Source organism: Labrus bergylta, chromosome 15 (genome assembly GCF_963930695.1).
Source record: "Labrus bergylta chromosome 15, fLabBer1.1, whole genome shotgun sequence".
Lineage (NCBI taxonomy): Eukaryota > Metazoa > Chordata > Actinopteri > Labriformes > Labridae > Labrus > Labrus bergylta.
The window spans coordinates 17,725,877-17,739,677 of record NC_089209.1 but is presented as its reverse complement, the minus strand read 5'-3'; the positions used below and the strand labels follow the sequence as shown (position 1 = coordinate 17,739,677).

At 41.5% G+C, this 13,801-nt stretch overlaps 1 protein-coding gene across 1 annotated transcript; it reads right to left on the bottom strand.

Moving 5' to 3' along the window:
* Positions 1 to 423: 423 nt before the first annotated feature.
* Positions 424 to 12,031, bottom strand: LOC109982945 (E3 ubiquitin-protein ligase pellino homolog 2). The gene is made up of 7 exons (XM_065963724.1): positions 11,648 to 12,031; positions 6,956 to 7,085; positions 6,544 to 6,645; positions 5,832 to 6,029; positions 5,535 to 5,720; positions 5,223 to 5,428; positions 424 to 4,245 (listed from the first exon to the last, which is right to left on the bottom strand). The coding sequence occupies exons 1-7, from the start codon at positions 11,725 to 11,727 to the stop codon at positions 3,861 to 3,863; spliced, it is 1,287 nt and encodes a 428-aa protein (XP_065819796.1). The 5' UTR covers positions 11,728 to 12,031; the 3' UTR covers positions 424 to 3,860.
* Positions 12,032 to 13,801: the final 1,770 nt, after the last annotated feature.

Sequence of the window (13,801 nt, the reverse complement as noted above, 5' to 3'; positions counted from 1 at the left end):
AAATAATTCTGAACAAACTTCTGAATAAAACACCCTCAGTGGGTCTTAAGGAGTCTTTCAGCAGAAATCTTGAATTCTTTTCAAAGGAGCAAACTTAAGGCTTTGATAGTGCTATTTTAACCGAAGCATTCTGTGCTTTTTCAGCTTCTTATCACATTTGCGTGGAGATGAAGATGACTGCCAAAAGTGCTCATTGGAATGGTTGATTATTTTAAAGGGGTGATGCAACTCAAGAGCAACCTCATCATTGTGTGTGTGTGTGTGTGTGTGTGTGTGTGTGTCAGCCTCAGAGCTGGTAGACAGCGACCTCTGCTGGCTCATGAAAGTACAACTCCTGACTTTTTTCATCACTCAAAATGTATTCTGACTATGCTGTCCTACCACATTCAAAACACACAAGTAATACAAAACAAGAGACGAGAGGACGTTTTTTTTAACAGGTTTATTGACATGTGTATAGCGATTGTCTGTGCACCGTATGATGACAGGAGAATATGATTTAAAATAATACAAAACAGCTGTACATAACACAGATGTATGTAAAGGAATGCATTAATAACTGTGAGGTTTTTTATGCTGTATAATACGTGTCCGCTACTCACTCACCTGTTATAGGATGAGTTCATAAGTTGAGGTTTCACCATCTGGGATGAAGGTCAATTAATAAAAAATATTAAAAAAGCAAAGTTAGGGAAGAGCTACTGATGTTTACTGGATGTATTTAAACAGCCTGACGCCTCTAAAATACAGTATCTGTAAAACTCTAACATCTAGAAAACAGAAAGATATTGCATATGGACACCTATATCCCAAAGAGGGTTAAAAATAATGATTAAATAAAAGGAAAAGGAATAAAAATCAGCTAAAATAAATAGAAAGGGTTTTAAAGTAGAAGCCGATGGGGGTGCTGCAACATTTCTTCCATCCACATGCCAATGTGTGTTACATTAATCATTGTATATATCATCTTATAAGCAGGATTCACTGGATTTGGCTTGCTTAGTAAAGGCCAGCTGATCAAGATGTTTTCACAGCCTGTTCCATTCACAAGACTCTATTTATACAGAGATCTATATGTGACTGATTGTGTCGTGTCTACCCAACACAATGCCTTCTATATTTTGGCCTTTACTTTCAATGATTCCTCACATTGATTTTTTTTATTTACTTTTTGTTCTGCAGAAGAGAAACCTTTCGAGTGAAATGATCAGTTTTCAGGCCTCACCAGCTGTGAATCCTAAATCCCTAATCCTGAGCTACAGAAATGATCAACACTACATCCATTATCCACCGCACTGCAAGGAGTTTTTCATCTTGTATTCAGACTTCAAATGGAAACAAGAATCTTTTTTGAAAACAGAAGGCTGACTTTAAGATGTTCCATGATCGGTCTAAATACAAACTGAAAACAAGTGTTGACGTGGACATCTTTCTGCAGTGTATTTGGTGGAAAATATTAGCATAGTAGAACAAAGTGGGATTCAATAGATCTCATTCACAAACTTCACACATCCATCAAGTATTAGGATTTTTTTTAGGCTTGTTTGCTCTATTTCATTTTTTTTTTCTTTTAGAGAGGTCGTCCCGACAAAATAAAAAATAAACCAAACAGAAATGTTGCAGTTTGAAAAGCCGGAAGACATCTTGGTCTGTGACAAACGGTCTCAGCATGAATGCCGGGTTGGTGATCAACCGTGCAAAGTTTTCGAGTAAGTGTACGTGTAGTGTACATACTGTACGTGAACATTCAGCACATGCAAGCGAGACACAATTTCCATGTGAGCGTGTTTTATCAGTTATACATCTTCCATACTTGAGGCTATTATTGAAATTATCCAACCTTTTTTTTCTGACCTATATCACCAAGCTACACCATAATATTTAGTTACAAAAATAGTATCACAATATAGACCATTCAATATGAGCACCAGGGAAGGCTAAATATAGCCCGAGTATTTGGCTACATTCATTGTCTGGGCAATGTTTTAACGGTAGCAGTGTGTTGAGTGTGTGTTTGTTGGACACAGTGTTGGCAATGTTTTCTCACTCACAAGCTCTCCTACACCTACCACACGAGAATATTCAGAAACATACAGAACTTGCTTACACTGAGGAACAGTGGTTAACTATAACCAATCATCAGTTAGAAAAATAGTTGTTGTTTTTTTTTTTAACACTGAACACCTAAAAGAATTCCTCCCCCCTTCCCCAAATAAATCCCTCCCCATTTCCTAACAAAATATTTTTCTTAAAAACAACAAAAATGGTTCTCTTTTGAGGTTATACAAGGTCAAACCTTTTTGACACTCCATCATAACAACATGGACCCTGTTTAGCATTATTCAGTAACCAGAAGCGTGTTCAATTTAACACAGCAGTGACAGACGGCTGCTGCGCTCCTCTGAAGACTATACATGCTAGTTTTTGTTAGCATGTTAAGGCTAAATATGCATCTGAAATGAGGATTCAAATAAACATCAGGTATCTAAATTACTCACTTTTAAAGTCTAGTGCTTTGGTTTAATCACACTCTCTTAGATCAAAAACCTAAATATTGAACACGCCTCTGGTTAAGCCCTTAACCTGAAAACCATTCAGCCATGTTTGATGCGACTGTAGACTTAACACTTGGCTAAACATAGCACAACATCTAGCTTATCTATGGGAGTGCTCTTATTGCTGTAGAGAGTTGTGAAGTGGATTTTATACCCAGTTTCATCCCTAGACCTGGCTTATCCTCGCTCCTTCTTGATGATGGGGATAAGATCTGGGCTCAACAGGTGATGTCTTTGTGGTGTGATCACACGGTGGTGAGTGTTCTCTCTTGAGATGAGGAGATAATCAAATAGTCGGCACGCTTTCATTCCAACCTTATACTACACAAAGGGGTCTCATGAATGAGCTCTCTGCATAGATTCTACTATGATACATGAGGATAATGAAAACAGTGTTTTTGGAGGGGGAAATGTCTTAATGACTAGGTTTAACTGTTGACATGCTGAATAACAGCCTCAGATATCACCTCACAAGCTCACACATTTAGCCTAAGTAGTTTATATGCCAGCCTACTGAGAGGTATGACTACAAATCAGCCGGTCATTCAGAAAAGTAACTAGGAAAGTCAGCATGCAAACCTACAAAGAGATAGTGAGTCAAAGGGATAGTGAGAGGTGATTAAAGTAACAATATAAAGAGTTGCAGCATTTAGCAATAATTACAGTAGCATGTTTTAAATTAAGGATATCGGGCCAAGTAGTGCAAGCAGTGGTGTTTCACTGAGTAAAGGGCAGACAGATGCTGCAGATCACCTAAGACAAAAAGGCCATTATTTTCTTATGTGCAAAAAGCTACTCATTATTTCATACATGGCTTCTGAAACAGTATTTGGATCGGTTTTTTATTTAATGACAGGATATAGTTAATGAAAAATTGGGTATTTTGATTATAATGTGAAAACAATTGAGTGAAGAGGGGCAAGCAGCATCGTTTCAGCTCATTTGTGTTGGATCAGATTGTGTTGCATTTGGTTGGAATGAAAAAAGCATCTCCATGATGGAGGACAACATGTTGAGTTAACTTTTTCACCTACTCTCCAGATCCTACGCCAATCAACAAGCATGGAAGGATAAACAAGGGGAGGGGTTCTTCATCCCAGAGCTGCATTCAGAAACAACATTGACCAGTGTTTGTTATGCACACTGAATGTGTAACCACCTGAGTGCAGGGCACACATGCTTTGAACTCCTTATCAATAAACTATCCAAACTGAACACTGATCAACGCCTGCATCATGAATGAAGCTCAGGCATTTTTATGTTTCTGTTATTGTGATAGTAAAAGTGGTTTCTGAGGAGTGGCACCTAGTCGATGGGGCCCTGGAAGATGAGCCGCGTCCAGCCAGGTGTACTGAGGGCAGTGGAGCAGAACGGGCAGATGGGTCTGAAGGCGTGCGTCCCATGGGGGAGCGGGGTCTCGGCCCAGTACCTGGCTGTCCTCTCTGAGGAGACGTGGCCGCACGGCACAAAACCATGAGTGGGAGCTCCAGCGTCCACGTACACCGCAGGCTCGCAGCCCAGCCACAGCGGCACATAGGGACCTACGGTTCTGCAAAGGGGACATTCTCTACGGGTGGTGGAGCCCTCCCCCTCTCCTGGCAGCTCCTCCCCCTCAGATCTTTGGCCCCAGTCGTGACGTCCGTGGACATGGCCGCAAGCGAGGTAGACCCAGGGCTGACGCTCCTCAAGGCTGAGGCAAAACACGTCAACAGAAAGTTAGGGATGTTTTCTCTAGCAACTTGGCTATTTTTAACAACAAGATCTTTTTATTTTTCGATAGGAAATCTGCCTTCTGGTTAAGAAGGCAGATTTCCTATCAAACTGCAACTAGGACCAATCCTCCTCAATTTGCATACTCATAGACTTCATGATGGGACTACAATAACCACTGAAATTTAAAACCAACTGCCAACAAATCACCTGTATGCGCTACATCTTTTCATCGCCACCAAAATGTGGGTCCAACAATCAGATATAACTGGATGATTGGAGCTGGCAGGGATTATACAGTTCATCACCTTGTTTTCTCAAAAACTGTAAAACAAGCTTTTCTCCTCAAATATTTTTTGGGGCTCAAACCTTTCCAAAATGCATCTTCACTTCAGAATAAAATCAATATATGACATGCGAACATTTGATTGTTTTCAATAGATTTCTGATCTCCATGAATACATTTCTTTTTTAAATGATTGATCATCATGAGCATCTTAAAGAAACACCTTTCTTTAGCAGAATTTGAGTTGTTTCAAATATTGTAAATAAATGGCATCCTTTAACATTACTTTGTCCTTCATTGAGTTATCATTCTTTCTAATTGAATATTTGACAGAGGTTTGAAATCTGCTTTACATGCTTTGACAGCTACCTTTAGAGCCCTAATGACTGCTCAAGTCTAAGTAGGAAACCACCTCACACTATACTGTAACTACAGGGAGCTCAACAGTCCATAAGGGGTGAAGGGTGAGTGCAGGTTCGGCTGATGCTGAGAAAAAAAGACCTTACATCTCTCAGGCATTGTTCTGCGTTAATTAGAGACACGTGACCTTAAGTTTTCTGGACACTTTTGGTCTGGGCAATTCCACATCTTCAGCAGCTATTATGAACACTGCTCATGTCTTATAGAGAAAAAACAAAACAAGCATCCTGACACAGACTTTAACAACACACCTGTGGCTGCGTGGCAGGCTGGGGAAGGCCAGTGTGCTGAGGCCTACAGGACACTGAGGTCGGGACGCGTTTAGCTCCTGACGAAGCGCTTCAAGATGACGCAGGGTGGGCGCACGCATCAACCCCTCACCTGTACGCCACAGCAGTGTGGCACCACACAGGTCAACCAGGGAACCATCACGTAACGCACTGCTCTCACCCTCCGCCTGCAGATGACAGACACATGCTTTCAACAACACAAAAAAAATGTTTCCTCACAACCTTCTTCAGGATAAAGCAGCGTGGATGTTCTAGAAGATTGTGGTTTCTCACCAGTTTGCCTCGGCTGGGTCCGGATCGTGTCTCTCGCAGGGCGTATACGTCTCCGCACACAGAGATCTCCCTCCACAGACCCTGCTTGGGGTCTTCTGGGAACCCCTCTGGGTGCATCACTAACACTCCGTTTGTTGTCAGGCCATCCATATGCCCATCCGGGTTTTTCCATTTGGTTGCTTTTTCCTAGGATGGCATCAATAATTATAATGTTTGGCTTTATCTTACTTCATAACACTTATATATTCTTATGCCCTGAACAGACACCTTTCTTGATCGGATTGCCAGTCCACTCACCCCTAAGAAGATATTCTTGGAGGAGTCAAAGCCGGCAGCGTAGATGCGTGCAGTGTAAGGTGGGTTGCGTTCACACACGACTCTGCATGCAAAGCGTGAGATGGTGCTTGGGGCGATGGAGGGGTCTTCCCCTTCCTTCCCCCCTCCAGAGGTATCCGTCACCACAAAGTCAATTGGACTTTCTGTAGAACGTCCAATCTGCAAGAAACAGCAGACATGCTCGCTGTAAATGACATTTCTAGAAACCATTTCAACAAAGAAAGTCCTTTTTCAGGAATGATTTACAGTTGGATATATGTATTCATAATGATGCAACTTTTTCAGAGTTTTAGATACTCACTAACTTCATGAAGCCCACAATATTTAGTTTCCCCACATGATTATGGTTATTGTTGCTGTGGGTGATGTGGGGGGAATTCACTGCAATTTGATTAAATATATGATACTGGTAATGATACTACTATAAGAGCAGAACTTTGGGTATAAAAATAGCCTTTCTTGGAGATTTTCCACAAATATCTCAATTCTTAATGTTCCAATCTAAGAATGAAAACAATCTTCCTCCTATGATGGCATTACATAAGAGCATAATTTGGGTATAACTAGCTCATGCAGTCTAAACTAGGATTGTTTTTCTTGCTAAATTTGCCGTAACTGAAGGAGGGGTTATGAAACACTTGACTGTCTAGATGTATTTGACACATTACATTACCTGGAACATGTCTGTGTTGTTGTCATGGCAGTACTCCACCACCACTGTCTGGTTACGGGACAGAGTGAAAGAGATGCTGTGCTGCCCTCTGCTGTGGACAGCCTGCAACAACAACAGCAAAAAGCAGAGGCTATTAACTCATTTTCTGGAAAACTCTCTCATCCTCTTGCCAGCACATACATCAGAATAAATCACTGTGAACTTAAACAGCCAATAAAATGTAGCTACATGATTAATTGTGATATAAAAGCACCTTGCATCAGTAGATAGGCAGACAATACCACACACATACACACAAAGATGGACATCATGCTTAGTCATCCTTCCTCTGCTTCATTTACAAAAACACAAGAGGAAGTCACAGGAAGGAAGCCAACACTACACACTGATAAAAAAAAAAACACACACATACCTTGCTGTCCTGTGGTGTGTTGAGGATGTGCACAGCGCTGGGTTTGACGCCATTGGCCTTGGCTCGTCGGTACAGAGCAAAACGGCTCTTTCTGCGCCCACGGTCTCCGGTTGGAAGAGATCCATTGTACCTGGAGACAGGCAAACACGGGTTACATTTTGAGCACAGCTTAATCTAGATTAGAGATAAATACAACTCATTCATTGCACCACAAGTACACAAGTTCACTCATGTTATTTCCAGGTCATTGCTTTTTATTGAGAAATCCCAATGGTGGGAAAAACCCCTGTTATCGCAAACCCCTGTTTGCTTACTGGGCTTTATGCTCCGTCATCACTTTTTGAAAAATGAAGCTATAAAAAAAAAAAAAAAAAAAGGTTTCACAATGCTGCCAAGATGTGTGAGGAAATAACCACAATTAGAGTTCAAATGTACGGTATTTTGTAAATCTTTACCCATTCATTATGACAGATTCTTGTGAAATTAATTCAAAGAGCAAATGCGTGCATTCACATGAAACTGCTAAACTTCACATCAACAAAAAGGACAACCACTTGACCTTCCTCTCTCAGCTTGTTGAAAAGGCTCATCTCACCTCTTTTTCAGAAGCACAGTATCATTAATGGGACACCATTGCAAAAATATTAAAACCATGTTACTTTGGGTAAGGGCTCCAACTAGGATTCAGAATTCTTGTGATGAGAGTTGTTAATGTATTCTAGACCCAGATGTTTTATAATTCAATATCAACCCTTTTTTGAAAAGATGACCTCAGTTCTTCATGTATTAATAAAAGTGACCGGAGGAGAGTGTGGCTAAAATCTTTCTGGTGCTGACTTAAACTTCAGACTCTGTCCTTGTTTGTTTTAAATCCATGTTGGTAATAGTTTACTAGTTTACTAACTGAGTTGACAGAGAAGGTAGTGTGCTCTGTGCTGGTTTCAGAATTTCTACCAAACAGCACGAAACTGTAATTTTTAACAACTTTTCAGAGTAGAGCAAGGAGGAAGAGAGACTCTCCCAGTGACAATGAGAGTCTGTGCTGGTCACCAGAAACAATCAGATCAGCAGACTTCTGGTTGAGCTCATTTTGTGTGTAATAAAGCTGAAGCTGAGGTTCATTTACCAAGCAGTCTTTTAGAAGGAAATCAATAACAATTTTGAAAACATGATTTATTCAATACTTCATAAGATAAAAGCCTCAATAATCTGCTGCTCATAAAATGTCCTCGTATTTCTTCATTTTATATCATTAGTGTTTTCTTTCAAAGGGAAACGTCTGAAACATCACATTATGCTGACTTTAAGAGGACATTTGTCGTTTCAGACATTGTTATCCAATCATCTGACAGCATATTTCAGACATACTTGAAGATAAAAACAGCAGCATTAGCTGTTGATACACATTAGCAGACTCGTTAATCTAGAGATCTGAAATAATGTATTGGTGGAAGGTTAATCTGATTAATTGCTGATAAAAGTAAATATCAATATTCATTGTTTTCATTGATAACAAACAGAAAAGGCCTACACAGGGTCTGTTCTTACCAGACCCTGATAGCTTTGTATAAACGATTGAATTAGTGTGTAATCATGATTTTATTAACATGTGCAAATCTAATCTTGACAACCTCAGAGCGGACAAAGCCTCGCCTTGACCCCTAAATGTCTTGGTCTTGTCTCTAGTCTCAGGTATGTCTTGGTTTTGATTAGTGTGGTCTTGACTACAACACTACAGAGAACCCCAGGTTGGGAACCAATGGTCTGAATGATAAAACACATATCATTATCTACTGGGTACAAATATTTTAGATCACCCAAACAAATCCCTATAGGAGGTAAGGAACCTATTTATGGTTCAAGTTTGTTGCACCTTTACAAACAGCAGTAAGTGTTAACATGATTTCATTTTTTATATCTTCCACGCTTCTTTCAACAAGATTTGGAAAAACAAGTTGTTTACAAGTCTAACCAGATAAGACACCAGCTGAACAGATGGCAGGGAATTAAGAGAGAAACCCGGCTAATCATCAACATTTCTGACCTGAGTTATAGCAAAAGAAAAGTGTTAACAGATGTATCATTTTTTTCCCTCTTATTACATAATATTATCTTCATATATGTTAAACTCAGTTCAAATGCAAATGTGTGAAAATGTGGGTGTCTAAGTAAATTCTGTTTACATTTTGCATTTTTTATGAGCTATACTTTCATGTATCCCTGGACCAAAAATGCATTTTCTGTGGGAAAAACCCTGAGGCCAGATCAGGGCAGGCAGTCAGCAGGATGTTCAAGAGTATGGTATTTGGAAAAACCCTTTAAACCGAGGAAATTTACTTGTGATATGAGTTAAGTCACAGAGGATGACTCAGTGCTACCTGCTCCCTGTGCGGCCCTCCCTGTCAGCTCAAACTGGACCCCATCTGACAGGAGGAGTACTGGGTCAGGAAAAGAAGACACACAAGGACTGGCTTCAGCCATCTCTGCTTAAAAGGCAGAGGAGCGAGGATAAGAGGGCACAGGGAGAAAAAAAAATCAGCTTATGGAAAAGGAAAGCCAATGCCTTGACAGAAACAGAAGACAGGGAATGAAAGGAAGCAAAGGGCAAGGTGCAGGAAGAGGGGATGCAGAGAGAGAAACTGAGAGAGGGACTGAGGGTCCAGAGAAGAGGCTAGAGGATGAGCTGCTCCACAAAATGTGATGTGCCCGGGTAGTTCTGGCCTGCAACACGCATGTGCATACATCATAAAGCACAATATGAAATATTCACTCCTTCTGCCCCTCGACACAGGGTTTATTTCTGTTAAAGGCAAGCCACCGAAGAGGCCTGGCTTTGTGAAAGTTAACACTCAGCAAAACACTGCAAAAGACCGGGTGAGAGACAGAGGACTGCGACAGAGACAGTGTTACGGGTAGGATAAAAAAAAGAGGTGTGGGGGAGATAAAAAGAGACCAAGAGGGTGTTTTTATAGTGATGGCAGTGGGTTACGAGGGAGTCAAGCTACTGGACAGTGCAGTGCTGTACATGGTGTCCAGGGTAACTAAGGACAATGAGCGATGGCAGCCAGGCAGCCTCTGCAAAGATCACATGGCCTGCAGTGAAGCAGACATCGACCACACAGGACATGTGATCACCCCAAAAGTTGCTACTTTTATGCACAGTAGCAGCTAAGAAGAGAGGGAAAATATGACAGGAAGCAGCAGAAAGAACAGCCTGTTCTGACACTTGGAAACTGCTGTTAAAGTCACCTGCTGTTTGTGTGAGGATGGATGACAGATTACAAATCCCACTGATCTGGATGTCAGTATTGACATTGTGTGAGTTACAATTGCATTTAGATGTAGACATTGTAACAAAACAATAACTAATAACAAAGCATGCTGTTCCCCTTCATTACGCAGCTTTTCCTCAGAACCACAGATGTGATACCTAGAATCACCTTCAGGCCTCAGAACAAAATATCAAACCAAACCTCAATAACTATAGTTTGAAAGTAAGCTTATTCAAAATGCATTTTCCGCCATCACTTAGCCCCCGTGTTAAAGTTGTACGCCCAAAACCTCAAACTACGCATCAAATAATCACTCCCTTCTTCTGATCTGAGAATGTGAAGGACCGCTCTGTTAAACAGTCAAATGACGAGGACGCCTCTAATCAGTATTCCGATGCCTGTGGCCCACAGCCTCCGCGCTCCATGTTCAGCCGGAGGGGAAGAGATAGGCCATTAGGTCAGTTATCTTTGGCATACACAGGAAGCTCCACAGGGCAACAGGGAGGCCTGTGTAAGCCTGGATATGACTGTGTCTGGGTGTGTGTGTGTGTGTGTGTGTGTGTGTGTGTGTGTGTGTGTGTGTGTGCTGTGGCATTTCTGCTCCCTGCAGACCCTTGCACAGTGTGGAGCTGCAGGGGTGGAAATGCTGTGGAAGCTGGTGGCTGTCATCAGCACATCCTGCCTACTGCGTGCTTGTGTGTGCTGGTGATGTAGAAAGGGCTTTTCTCCTCCTCCTCCTCCTCCTCCTCCTCATCTTCCTCATCTTCCTCCTCCTTCCTTGGCATGGATGGTCATCTGGCTGCGACGTTTATTAATTAGTTATACCTGAGGCTTTATGACTAAATAATACGAGCAAAAAGCACATTTCAGACAACGAGATCAGCCTCTGTGCTACTTTTATGGCAATCACCAGATCCAGCATAGTATGACATCATTGGGAATTTCAGCCTGAGCAATCCAGCGCTGCTCACCCACACTACAACCATTGATGAAAAGCGGCTACATCCGTAGTAGCCATATGTGCTTTGGCTATAGCATTTTTTTCTTTTTTTTTAGCTGTAACATCTGAACGCACCATACATATTGTGTAAACGTGGCATATAGTTTCAGAACAGGTGCTTTCATTTGAAGCATAAAGTTAGTTTATAACATTACTACACAGCCACAGCCTGCCGGTATACGACGGCAATGTTAAATAAAGACAAACATATCTTGCTATCATGGATTGCAAACCCTAAGAGCATCGATAAAGAGCATTATCTGCCATAAAAAGGGGGTGGATTAAAGCTAAACTCACACGTCATCTGTTGGGTTTATTGTGCTGATGGTGCCGATGCATATTAAAGGTTAATTCACCGCTGGAGGGTTTTCTACGGTCCCACACAATGTCTGTATCGCTTCAGTGTTTAAAGAGACTTACCCCAAAATGACCAACTCGCCGTATTTTACCGGGTCTTTAACGGGCACATCATCGTCTCCGTCTTTTTTCGGTGAATTCATCAAGACTGGACTCCTCCAGAAGAAAAAAAAAACCAACAAAAAAAAAAAAAAAAAAAACCGCGTCCAATGGTAATAGTGGGGGAGATAAAACACTGCTAACAGACTCGAAACTGGTGAGAAGTTATTTGGGTTTTTTAGTGTATTAAAGTTTGGACATAGTTGGGCAAAGTTTTTCCCCGACTTCTTCTAGTTTCTTTTATTATTTCAATCCAGTGCAGGCGCATCTTTTCGTTGTGAAAATGCCAGTCTGACGCGAGTTAGTAACGCAACATATCTGCTCCGCGGTAGCATAGGGGTAACAGCGACGGCTAACAACGGCTAGCGGAGTGGAGCGTACCATTATTCGCAGGTGGTGGACGTTCAAAAAGATACCTCGAAATACTTGTTAGTAACTCGTCTAAATAAAGACACGTGTGCTTGTCGAGGACTTTAAACGTGCTTAATTATGTGCTGGTGTTTTAATGTTAAGACAACACGTTTATAAACGAAATGAACAATTGCGTGCCGTCGTACACCCTACTATGAAAGACGAAATGGATGAAACCTTGGAGAGGAGCTTGCTCCCACTGATGGAACAAAATGAGGCATTTCGAAATCCAGAGAAAGTGCCCACATCTTCTTGCGAGTTGAGGCGAAATGGCACATTTAAAAGTGAGATAATTAGACATTGCATATACTGTTTTTGAAGCGTACAGCTCTTATCTCGCGGGTCGTTATGGAGTCTGACGTAATGAGATGCTTAGAGAGGGGCGGGGGGGTGTGGTGTAGCTAGGATGTGGGTCACCATTGCGCCCCAGACGAGACACCTTCTTTTCTTCTCGTCTGCATTTTCATGTGGGAGTTGGGAGACATAAATGGGCCGGCTGGATCCCAGACTTCCATCTCTCTGCTTCTCACAGACGAACACGAACAGTAGTGTGTGAGCTCTGTTCTCACAGTGGGCCACTTGAGGGCAGTGCACCTCAGTCGCAAAGATGAACTTTCTAGGCTACTCCATAAAGTAGGCGTGCAGCCACTGATTTTTGTGACTTAATTTCTAAAATTTCTTGGCCTATTTACATCCCTTGTTTTCTGTCATGTGTGTTTTCTCTGATGCAACACTGGAGTTGAATGAATAGGCTATATCAATGGGACCAAGACATCCAGTAAGTTAAAAAAAAAAAAAAGGCACATTCTTCTCCAACATCCTTATTGCTGTTCATTGTTATTTGATGAGATTGAAAACAAAGCCTTTCCTGCAGGCCTTCTTGGACAGAACTCGGAGCTGGGGTGTCAGTAACATAATCTGCACATGTCTCCACACAGACATGGCTATCTTCATCTGGAACAGTAGCCCTTGGTGTTCTAATAGAGGTGGTGTGACATGTAGCTACTTGCATGCAGTATTTTCTGCGAGAGTCTGCAGTTTGTGGCGATGTTAGGATCTTGTCGTCAGATAGGCTATGTCTGTGTCATTCAAACATTTGCTTGTGCAAATTTACAAACGTTACATCAGTGATATCATAACAAATTCAAATTAGGAACAGCCTTGCACATTCTCTAAAGTTCTTTAACTACTGAACATTTTGAAAAGGGTAATGAGTCATGAATGTACTACAGCAAAAAACAGAAAACAAACAACCACACCCTAAATATATGAATGACAGCCCACTGCAGGCACAAAGTAACTAATTAACCAACTGCAGTGCTGACTCACCTCATAAGGGTCTATAACAGTGCCAGAGTTTCACCGGATGTAGAAATTTAACCCCCAGCATATTTTCTCTCTGAGATACAAAGTAGAAACTGGATGGACCAGATGTGTGCCTGTGTATTTCTTTCTTCCCCACTCTGGGATTAAGGTCACACCCTCCTTACACTCACAATCTCTATGTCTCCCATTTTCTCTTCTCCCATTCCTCTGCCCGGTCTTTTCTGTCATGCAGTCTCTGTCCATTAATTGGTTGAATTCGATCATAAACTAGAAAATATGTTTAGATTCCATCATGCAGGAGGAATCCTCATAGCTCTCTGCAATTTACATAGTTTATGGCCATAACAATCAATCAGCAGCGTGAGGATCCAGTGTGGACTG

Excerpts from the sequence above, each read along its gene's own strand:
- LOC109982945 (XM_065963724.1), bottom strand. The coding sequence starts at position 11,727 with ATGAATTCACCGAAAAAAGACGGAGACGATGATGTGCCCGTTAAAGAC. Across the intron at positions 7,086-11,647 it reads GGCGAGTTGGTCATTTTGGG|GTACAATGGATCTCTTCCAA; the intron begins GTAAGTCTCTTT and ends GCCTGTCTCCAG. Across the intron at positions 6,646-6,955 it reads ACACACCACAGGACAGCAAG|GCTGTCCACAGCAGAGGGCA; the intron begins GTATGTGTGTGT and ends TTGTTGTTGCAG.